Source organism: Homarus americanus, unplaced genomic scaffold (assembly GCF_018991925.1).
Source record: "Homarus americanus isolate GMGI-L3 unplaced genomic scaffold, GMGI_Hamer_2.0 scaffold53233, whole genome shotgun sequence".
NCBI classification, from domain to species: Eukaryota; Metazoa; Arthropoda; class Malacostraca; order Decapoda; family Nephropidae; genus Homarus; species Homarus americanus.
Genome location: NW_024751660.1, coordinates 3,890,315 through 3,902,037, shown reverse-complemented (window position 1 = coordinate 3,902,037; position 11,723 = coordinate 3,890,315). Strand labels below are relative to the sequence as shown.

At 46.7% G+C, this 11,723-nt stretch overlaps 2 protein-coding genes across 2 annotated transcripts; one reads left to right on the top strand and one right to left on the bottom strand.

The window, feature by feature from the left end:
* Positions 1 to 348: 348 nt before the first annotated feature.
* On the bottom strand, positions 349 to 5,569 carry LOC121854755. The gene is made up of 3 exons (XM_042349497.1): positions 5,475 to 5,569; positions 4,100 to 4,256; positions 349 to 1,148 (listed from the first exon to the last, which is right to left on the bottom strand). Exons 2-3 carry the CDS (start codon positions 4,253 to 4,255, stop codon positions 867 to 869), a joined length of 438 nt encoding a protein of 145 aa, XP_042205431.1. The 5' UTR covers position 4,256; positions 5,475 to 5,569; the 3' UTR covers positions 349 to 866.
* Positions 5,570 to 7,255: 1,686 nt separating this feature from the next.
* LOC121854732 (nascent polypeptide-associated complex subunit alpha, muscle-specific form-like) lies at positions 7,256 to 9,951 on the top strand. The gene is made up of 3 exons (XM_042349470.1): positions 7,256 to 7,327; positions 7,754 to 9,199; positions 9,253 to 9,951. Exons 1-3 carry the CDS (start codon positions 7,256 to 7,258, stop codon positions 9,949 to 9,951), a joined length of 2,217 nt encoding a protein of 738 aa, XP_042205404.1.
* The last annotated feature ends 1,772 nt before the right edge of the window (positions 9,952 to 11,723 follow it).

The window sequence follows — 11,723 nt, the reverse complement described above, 5'->3', positions numbered from 1 at the left end:
ATGCGTTTATAAGGCTTTATTCACAAAGTCCCAACACTGGAGCAGGTTCAGATACATTCAGTAGCCAGTGCATGAGCAGCAGTGCACTTGTCAACAGAGCGTAACAGAGGCGTGGCCGACTACCCAAGCAGCTAACGAGTCGATCAGTGGAGAAGTTCGCCCCACAAGGGGTCACTGGCTCACAGCTCAAGGTTGAAGAAGCCACAAGCCCAGAAAACTGTGAGAGGTAACTTTTTCGGAGTGAGAGTAGTGAACTTTGGAAAAATCTGCCAGAGAGTGTTGTGACGGCACCGAGTGTGAGCTCTTTCAAGACCAGACTTGACCAACACTGAAGCAGGTTCAGGTAAATTCCGGAGCCGGTGCATGTCCAGTACTTGCCAACAGTGCGTGGATAACAGTATGTAAAAGAGGATAAAGTAAACTATTGCCAGGTGAGCCCTTAACATACTGGCACCCACTTTCAAGACTAGATATGTATCATTCATTTGTCCAGAAATAAAAATAATTTTTTTTTAAAGCTATAACTTCCAATAACATGGTTAGGATGGTTATGTAATAACTAACAAATTATCAAATTATAGTAGTAGAGAGGAAGCGATGTGTTATACAGTTATCTATTATGAAGTCATGAGAATGTGCAGGGGGCTTCAAAATGCCCATAATATTGGTCAGATTTCACAAAAATTCTGGGAGGGTGTGTGTTTATAGTGCCCCCCTCCCCCGGCTGGGTGGATTCGCTGTGCTTGCCTTGTTACTCCACCCACAACTTCTTGGAACCCCCCCCCCCCTTTTGATATTCCTGGATCCACCCCTGATGTGACTTATATGGCTCTGTATTATGTACTTAACGTTGAAGAACATTTAATCTAGCCACTGTAAGCAGGTTTTGGGCAGACAGTCTCAAACTGAGTCTGAACCTCTGTCTCTGTCTGGGTGACGAAGTTATTTTCAGTTTGGGTCTCGTAGGTGGTGGAGTAAATGGTCTGGGTGTTCGTGAGGGTTATGGCTACTACCTCAGTTTCGGTCCTTGTTTGGTATTTGGTCTCTGTTTGAGTTAGGACTGCTGTCTCGACCTGGATTTCATATTGAATTTGAGTTTCAGTTTTGTAAGAGGTTGTGGTGGTGTAGACGGGCTGGGTGGTCGTATCCTGTAGGGGAAGAAAGTATTACTACATTAAACATTTCCATCACTTCCTCACTGACACGTTTTTAATAATCTTATACTATAGTACAATCACGAAATACAGTATGAACAAATTCCTCTACTTGTAGACAAAAAGGCTAAAAAAAAAAAAAATTATACTTAAGTTAGAAATACAGTCTAGCCCCATTCAACTAAAGTTACTCATTTCTTCAATGATTCGTCTTCCATGCACTTGTTCATGTGTTTTGAGACAGTGTGGAGTGCACTTATTGGTCAATGTAAATACCGCAAGTAATCTCCCAATTAGCCAGAACCATGGATCCCAGTAACTCTCCAATAGCCGGAACTTTTTTTGAACAATCATAGAAATTCCAGGAAAAATCACTTCATTCTGGGCATGCAAACGATTTCCTAAGATTGCATCATGCGCATTCCAAGAAAATATTGAGAAAATCTCTCCGTTCCGGGCAAGGGAATGAATTTTATGAGATTTCCGAGATATTGCATCGTGCTCTGATGCATGCCGGGTGGATGGGTGGGCTAGCCGCTTGGGTAACTTAAGCTACAGGCTTGCACACTGCTATTGGTTAATACTGTCATGTGACTGCATAGGATGCCTGTGATAGGGTGATGCTTCTCCCAGCTTATCCCCCCCAAACTGTAGCATCGTGATGCGCTTAGTTCATAGTCCGCTGCCATTGTACAAAGTTGTTCCTTCACTTGCTGCAGTTTCTGCATGCAATCTGTGTTGTGCAGTAATGTACATTGCTGTACCAGGACACAATCAATCAAGAATACAGTGTTAAAGCAGTGCTAAGATGTAAACAGTGATTACAGTATATGTACTGTAGGTAATTTACATCCAGTAAGTGTGAGCATTGTATGTACGGTAACATGCATAGCAGAGTGGACAGTGTTTGCATACTTTGTCCTAGTGTGTAGAGTTTGTGTATTGTACTGTAACTTTACTGCACGTGTACAATGCCGAAAGCTACAGAAAAAATCCGTGGCATCAAAGGGTCGAGGAGAGGCCCATCGAAATGACTGTCCATTAAGGAGAAATTGGACATTCTCAACAGACTTGAGAAGAATGTGTTTGAAAGTGATGGTGGAGGAGTATGGATTGGGCATGTCGTCTATCTATGATATAACATATCCCAAGGAAAAGCTGAGGAGGCAAGAACAGAAAGCTATGCCAGGCACAGGTGAAGAAAGGTAGCTTCACCCTTGCGATAAAGTGGATGCTGCGGTATATGACTGGTACAAGTCATTGGTGTTCCCGTACGTGGTATTAAGTTCTGTGATGCCGTACAATAATTTACAATAAGGCTGGTTCTGCCTGCCTTTCATGGGAGCTTTGGGTGGCTCTACAAGTTTTATAGGCGGTATGGGATTAGCAACAGGCGAGAGTGCTAGTACTGATGTGGCTAGTGTCCTGCCATTCATAGAGTAGCTGCAACAATTCAGTAGTGACAACAACATCAAGAAATACGAAATGCACAACGTAGATGAGACTGGCCTCTACTGGAAGTCCCTGCCTAATAACACCGTGGCATCCTGGCAGAAGGGCAGCACCCCTGGACTCAAGGCCAGCAAGCAGCGCGTGTCAGTGCTGTTGTGTGCCAAGGCTGCTGGTTCCCACAAAATTAAACCCACGATGGTAAGAAATGTGCAGAGGCCAAGAATGCTGCACAATTCCATGGATAACTTTCCTGTGGTCATGTCATAGTAACAAAAAGGCTTGGTTCACACTGGAAATATTTGAAGGTTGATTCCACTGTGTCTCTGTCCCTGCACTCCAGCAATTCCAGATGACAGTCCATGATATCCCCAGGCAAGAGGTCAAGGCCTTGCTTATCCGTAACCATGCACCTGCCCATTCACCAGAGTTAAGTTTTTGCCGCCCAAAACCACCTCACTCATACAGTTCATGAACCAGGGCGTCTGGCCAGCAAACACCACTACAGGCGCTTCTTGGATGGGTTTTGGTGGTGGAGCAGAAGTTCTATTACTGCAGGATGATGTGGACTTCGAGGGGTTCAAAGTGGAAGAGTCCCACACTCTTTTCCGTGACATTGGTGACACTGCCGTGACTGAGGAGGATGTGGGCGAGTGGTTGCAGGTAGACGCCAACAATCATGGCTATGGTTCCCTCACCAAAGATGAAATAGTAACTGGTGTCATCAGGTCCCATGAAGAAAAATATGAGGAGGAAGAAGTGGAGCAAGTTCCAATCACCAGTCTCAGAGAGGTAAGGACATATCTGAACGGACTACTGAATTTTACGGCCACCACTGATATCCTACACTTTCTCTCCTATTACCAGAACCTTTGGGAGATGCGAGCAGTTGCTCTTGATGAACTGCAGAAGTGGACCAAGATGAGCATAAGATTGGGGACTACATCCCAAGGTCCCTGTTTCAGTCCCCAGATGTCCTAGTGCTATCTCCTATGGCAGCTTGCCTAATACTAGTGGTGAGAGTGTTTCTGGCTCCATTCTACAGCCCTTTATGTCAAAGATTGCACACCTACCACCTTTACCATCACCACCACGATAGCAGAGGAGCAGCCCCGATGAAGGAGGATTGTGTAGCTGGCAAAAAGCAGTGTGGCTGGTAGATCACCACGGAAGAGAAATAAAGGGAAGGCGAAAATAATAATATATCTTTATACTTCAGAATTCTGGTAAAGTGAATGTTATAGGACACAAAATGCATGCAAGAACAGAGAGGGTAGGGAAACTGAAACTGTTAAGACATGTCTCACCATACACAGTCAAATCTCTACTGATTTACTCAAGAAACTTTGAAATCTGATTTAAAAACTTTCATTAGTAATGAATTGTTAAAAACATTAGTTACAACATCATCAACCAGATAATTTTAATCATACTCTTCCTCTTACACATGTATGACCACTACTGACGCAAGGAATAATAATGTGAAGGTGACCTACCGTGACCTCCTGGTAATCAGTGGTCGTCTGGGTGATGGTGACAGGGTTACAGGTAGGGGCGGGAGCGACGTAGGAGGACTCTGGAGGAGAAATATATTGGGGGACGCCACTGACAGCCGCCACCAACACAAACATCACAGCACACGTCATTGTCATCCTGCGGGAGACCACAGTAGAGACTGTCCATGACTTCACAGTAATATGTATGACGACAGTTAATAAGACAAAGTACACAAACATTTAATATATATATTTGTAAATTGAAAATCGAGACTAAAACACGTAACACGTTAATAAGCAATAATACTGTAGGAGAAAGATAATCATTCGTCATTTCTACCGCGATAAGAAAATCACTAATCTCGGAACAAACACGAACACCTCGACATTATATTATGATGTTCAGATGGTAAACATTGGTACAAACAATGAGTAAACTACGAAACCAACTCTCCATCAACCGTATACTGTGAGTCAACGACCTCAGTGATCGTGGTCACTTGATAAGGTTCTCATGATTATAAGTGGAAGAACAACATACAAGCTTCTTCAGCTAAAGCGAGAAATATTATCTGGTATTATAATATGACGCGAGGGTTTGTGGGGTGTCCGTCTAGTCCGGAGTTTAAGGGGACTTCGATGCATAGACGGTGATTATCCGAACGTGAGTACCCGTGCCCATGACTTTCAACACCTGTGTATAAGTGTCTCCAACACACACCTCAACATCTGTGTATGAGTGGCCCCAACACACACCTCACTACCTGTGTATGACTGGCCCCAACACACACCTCAACATCTGTGTATGAGTGGCCCCAACACACACCTCAACATCTGTGTATGAGTGGCCCCAACACACACCTCAACATCTGTGTATGAGTGGCCCCAACACACACCTCAACATCTGTGTATGAGTGGCCCCAACACACACCTCAACATCTGTGTATGAGTGGCCCCAACACACACCTCAACATCTGTGTATGAGTGGCCCCAACACACACCTCAACATCTGTGTATGAGTGGCCCCAACACACACCTCAACATCTGTGTATGAGTGGCCCCAACACACACCTCAACATCTGTGTATGAGTGGCCCCAACACACACCTCAACATCTGTGTATGAGTGGCCCCAACACACACCTCAACATCTGTGTATGAGTGGCCCCAACACACACCTCAACATCTGTGTATGAGTGGCCCCAACACACACCTCAACATCTGTGTATGAGTGGCCCCAACACACACCCCAACATCTGTGTATGAGTGGCCCCAACACACACCTCAACATCTGTGTATGAGTGGCCCCAACACACACCTCAACATCTGTGTATGAGTGGCCCCAACACACACCTCAACAACATACTTAAGACTTACTTGAATATGTATCACAGATCTGTTGAAGATTTTCTTTCTTGCTGTGTTATGAGTATGTGTTATTGCTTACTGTATATATATATATAAGAGGTTGAGTGCTGATGTGACGCCCTACAGCCCTTCTCCATCCCATCCCGCCCCGTCCCTGCCCCCCGCCCATAGCTCCGCCCCAACCCATAGCTCCACCTCCCTCTCACGTCCACCACTAACGACTGGCGAAGTTTGGGTGGATGTGACTCCCACCTACTATGTTGACAAACTTCTAAAAAATATTATCTTCAAAGAATTAAATAGGTGTGTAATTACTTCTGATATATACATAAAAATATAAAAAACTGCTCGAGGCAATGCATTAGTAAACTTTTTTCTTCATTGTTTCCACTATAAAGGTATGTTTCTGTTAGTTCAGAAGAACCTAACGGTAATCTTCCCGCTTCACAGACCCTAGTAACAGATGGTCAACACAACTGATGATGATAATGAAAGTGGTGACGTTAATGTGACGCGCAGCAGCGACCTTGTGGTTACGCTTACAACACCTACAGTATGGTAGATGGCAGTAATGAAGGCGTTCGGTGATTTACGGGTGCTCCTCGGGGGGTGTTGTGAACCACTAACTGTGATTCGACAATAAATACTATGAGACAGCAGTTGCACCTTACCATCATCACTGAACAAACTTATGTTTCCATGAGATTAACCCATACAAATTGAAAAGTGAAAGTGCGTTCCATAGACCTGAAAGTCCGTCTGGGGCAGTATAGGAAAAGCATGGCGACCTGTGATGTAATGGTCAGCATGCTCGCCTCGCAAGCGAGTGGACCCGGGTACGATCTCCGGGCAGGGTGAAACTATGGGCAAGTTTCTTTACGCTATTTGCATTTGGGCAAATAGCCTCTGGATGTTAATCGATTTGCGGATCGTGTTCCGGGGTAATGGTTAGCCAGTACTGTTGGCGAGTTGTCCGGTATTCTCGAACTGTTCCTTGACACTGGGTCATGCAACTCGTTAACTTAGAATGTTGTTGTTGTGTTGGCGAAAGCTTCTACACATTAAACAAATTCACGCCTAGGTGGCCTTAGAGCCTGTCACCCAATCCTCGATAAAGCACATTGAATACAAAGCCCTCAGTACACAAACCGTGATTGACAAACCAAAATACTGTTGAATCTGTCCTGAGACTACTGTAATTATATACATTCTCGCAAGTTTGAAGAAAAAAATTATCATTTATATATGTAAATCCGAAGACAGCTTCACGCTCTCCAACACCAGTTGCAAACTTAACCAAGCATGAAACAAAATAACTTAGTCTATGTACTCAGAGGGAAATAGGGTTTTCCTTTTACTCTAAGTGTTGGGGAACCATGACGGAGTGTTAGTAGAGGTGACGCAGCAAGTAGCGGGATCCATTAGTTAAACACCTTCCCGCTCTACATTCTTGACATTCGTGTGTATGGCAACTGTAATCTGCAGATTGAATGTGTTGTGTGAGATTTCATTATGGACCTCGTAACACCTTTTCTTCCTATCTTTCTTCTGCACTTTTAATACCCTTTAGTATATTCCTCCTTTTTTCATCACTTCATACGTTCATATGGCATATGCCCTTCTTTACATCTTAAATAACACACTCAGCTTGTCATTCTACCAATTGTGTTATGGCTCCTGATCACCAGTCAATGACCTGCTATACATGTCAACCCGACAACACCCCATAACAGAGCCTGCCAGGTGCCACAGGGTCAGACATTCAGCAACCGGGTGTATTATTCAAGAGAATGTTGCCACATCAGTCCACACAGTCACACTACGATCCTGTTAAAGTATCGAGCGGTATGGCAACTACACTTGTAAGTTAGTGAATTATCCTGGTGAGAAATTATAAGTGTCAATACTTGAGTGCATCTGGTGCCTCGTAACCATATTGGTGGGACAGCAGGTTGGTCCCGGAACCGACACATCCAATCTTGCTACTGACTGACTGACTGTTGACACCGTCATGTTCATGTTGTCCAGTTTAGTTTATTTAAGGATTATATATTTTCATTTTTCATTCTCGAAATTCCGTCTTGAAATGTGAATAAGAACAATCATATAGATAACAATTATACATACAATCTAAAAGAGAATAATTTCAATATTAACCTAACCAAATCAAACTTCAAAGAATTAATCTTGGGTAAAGTTTTAAATGACTTGTTGTCTGTTTGACGATATATGCCATGATTTCCATGGCGTCATAATTATGATAACAAAATATATCACTTTCGCAAGAGAATCCACCGAGTTTTAAAAAACCAAAGGGCCCTACGTCCCTCATACTCAGGGGGCCCTACACCCCCCATACTCAGGGGGCCCTACGTCCCCCATACTCAGGGCCTTACGTCCCCCATACTCAGGGGGACCTACGTCCCCCATACTCAGGGGGCCCTACGTCCACCATACTAAGGGGTCCCTACGTCCCCCATACTCAGGGGGTCCTACGTCCCCCATACTCAGGGGGTCCTACGCCCCCCATACTCAGGGGGCCCTACGTCCCCCATACTCAGGGCCTTACGTCCCCCATACTCAGGGGGACCTACGTCCCCCATACTCAGAGGGCCCTACGTCCCCCATACTCAGGGGGCCCTACGTCCCCCATACTCAGGGGGTCCTACGTCCCCCATAATCAGGGGGCCCTACGTCCCCCATACACAGGGGGCCCTACGTCCCCCATACTCAGGGGCCCTACGTCCCCCATACTCACCCCAGGGCCCTACGTCCCCCATACTCTGGGGGGGCCCTACGTCCCCCATACTCATGCTCAGGGGTCCTACCCCTACGTCCCCCCCCCATCAGACTCAGGGGCCCCTCACGTCCCCCATACACACCATACTCAGGGGCCCTACGTCCCCCATACTCAGGGGGCCCTACGTCCCCCATACTCAGGGGGTCCCCCCTACGTCCCCCATACTCAGGGGGCCCATAATCCAGACGTCTCAGAGGCCCTTATCCAGGGGCCCCTACGTCCCCCCCCATACTCAGGGGTCCCCATACTCTGGGGCCCTACGTCTTCCCCCATACTCAGGGGGGTCCCCCCATACTCAGGGCTACGTCCCCCATACTCGTCCCCCATACTCAGGGGGAAGGAGGGGGCCCTACGTCCCCCCACCTCAGGACTCGAGGCCCTACGGGGCCTACGTCCCCCATGCTCAGGGCCCTACGTCCCCCCCCATAACAGGGGCCCGTCCCCCCATGCTCAGGGGGGCCCTACGTCCCCCCATACTCAGGGCCCCTACGTCCCCCCATACTCAGGGGCCCCTACGTCCCCATACTCAGGGGCCTACGTCCACCACTCTGAGGGCCTACGTCCCCCCCATACTCAGGGCCCTACGTCCCCCATACTCAGGGGGCCCTACGTCCCCCATACTCAGGGCCTTACGTCCCCCATACTCAGGGGGACCTACGTCCCCCATACTCAGGGGGCCCTACGTCCACCATACTCTGAGGGCCCTACGTCCCCCATACTCAGGGGGCCCTACGTCCCCCATACTCAGGGGGCCCTACGTCCCCCATACTCAGGGCCTTACGTCCCCCATACTCAGGGGGACCTACGTCCCCCATACTCAGAGGGCCCTACGTCCCCCATACTCAGGGGGCCCTACGTCCCCCATACTCAGGGGGCCCTACGTCCCCCATACTCAGGGGGTCCTACGTCCCCCTACGTCCCCCATACTCAGGGGGTCAGGGCCCTACGTCCCCCATACTCAGGGGGCCCTACGTCCCCCATACTCAGGGGGCCCTACGTCCCCCATACTCAGGGGCCTACGTCACCATACTCTGGTCATACTCACGTCCCCCTACGTCCCCCATACTCAGGGCCTTACGTCCCCCATACTCAGGACTACGTCCCCATACTCAGGGCCCTACGTCCCCCATACTCACAGAGGGCCCTACGTCCCCCATACTCATACATAATCAGGGGTCATACGCCAGAGGCCCTACGTCCCCATACTACTCCCCCATACTCAGGGGCCCTACGTCCCACCGTGCCCCTATATCCTCCATACTCAGGGGCCCTACGTCCCACCATACTCTGAGGCCCCTACGTCCAACATACTCAGGGGCCCAACGTCCCCATACTCAGGGGGCCCTACGTCCCCCAGACTCAGGGGCCCTACTTTCCCCATACTCAGGGGGCCCTGAGTCCCCCATACTCAGGGGGGGCCTTACGTCCCCCATACTCAGGGGCCCTACGTCCCCCATACTCAGGGGGCCCTACGTCCCCCATACTCAGGGGGCCCTACGTCCCCCATACTCAGGGGCCCCACGTCCCCCATACTCAGGGGTCCCTACGTCCCCCATACTCAGGGGGCCCTACGTTCCCCATACTCAGGGGGCCCTACGTCCCCCATACTCAGGGGCCCCACGTCCCCCATACTCAGGGGGCCCTACGTCCCCCATACTCAGGGGGCCCTACGTTCCCCATACTTAGGGGCCCTACGTCCCCCATACTCAGGGGTCCCTACGTCCCCCATACTCAGGGGTCCTACGTCCCCCATACTCAGGGGGCCCTACGTTCCCCATACTTAGGGGCCCTACGTCCCCCATACTCAGGGGGCCCTACGTCCCCCATACTTAGAGGACCCCTTGTATATAATGCGCATGCACAAAAGTTAAAATAATTTTTTCATCACGCTTTCTTCCAGAAAATTGGTTTAAGTTAATTTAATTTTGTTAGATTAAATTGATTAGGATATATTAGTTAAGTTAAATTATTTGGGTTTGGTTAAGTTATTTTGGTTGGATTAGTTTATTTGGGTTAGGTAGAAAATTCCTATTAATTGGTGTAGACATTCTTTAGTCACTGCCATATTGTAACGAGATTCTGTAATTTCGTGACATTTACTTCACCTCACTTGCTAATCTTGAACTTCACGGCAGACGACGCCGTACCCCTTTGTTTCTATTCAGTTCTTTTTCGTGCTGCTTTTTTTTTCTAGAAGAAAGTTCATTGCCGCCTTCCCTTGAGCCAGACTCGCCCACACATTGAGTTTCCGTACGGAAAATTGGGAAATAATTTGATTAAAGCTTGATCTCAACTCACACGGCTTTTATATTCAATCACTTTCAAAGGTTCTTAATTACCGCTTGAACTTATCGATTAAACTAATTCACGTAATATGCCTCGACAGGTATCGTGATATTGAATCAGCATTTTTTTTATTCTTAAGTACTTAAAAAGCAACTTCACTATTATAATTTATGAACAAAAACCTACATAGCTGTGGACGATGGAGGCCGCCCGCTATGTCCCTCGCACCCCAAGGTTCCTATAATGTTTCAGAGATCTTTTACACTTCATTATTTACTGGTTTTATTTTCCACCTACTACCGTTTGATTCCTTTGTATTATTTCAAACAATTCCCACTTCTTTATTTTCACCTCTCTTTCCTCCTGCCTCTCTGGTTGACCTCTAGTTTGTTTACGTATCTGCGTGACCTTGTGTGACGTCACGTTTTGGTTGTGGTTGATCACCATGGGCAGCTGAAGTTTCTTTCCTAATCGCGGGAGTGGTGACATTGGTTCAGTACATTAATCACAGATCTAAGTTGACATAACCATTAATAAAAGGCTATTAAGATGATAGGTGCGACGATCGTGGATTCTTCAAACAACTTACGGTGAAAGTTAGATTAATATATTTCCACGCTTTGCCATAAACAGATAAATTGTACCGGGAAATTTCCCCCCACACACTCACCATTCTGTTACTTTATGTAACTTGCAGACAAAACCCATGACCCGTCAGGCTTTTACGCCCTTAATGCATGAGTTATAAAGGCAAGCATGAACGCCGCATGCTTCCCAGATGGGCGCTGTAAACGCTTCTGCACTTCACCTTGCACAGGATGTAAGGGGTGCCCAATAAACTAGCCCCCTCGGGGGCAATCTAAAAAAAATCTAATCTATTTCAGTACATTTGTGAAATGATACACACGAGGACTACGGTTGCTGATCTGACACTCTGCCTCATTTACTCACAATTGCAGGGTCTTAATTGTTTATCTCACTTTGACAATACAACATACATACATCGTTTCTCTCTTGGTCATTTTTCTTCGTTTTTGTTTTTCTTTATGGTTCTTTATTATTATTATTATTATTATTATTATTATTATTATTATTATTATTATTATTATTATTATTATTATTATTATTATTATTATTATTATTATTATTATTATTATTATTATTATTATTAT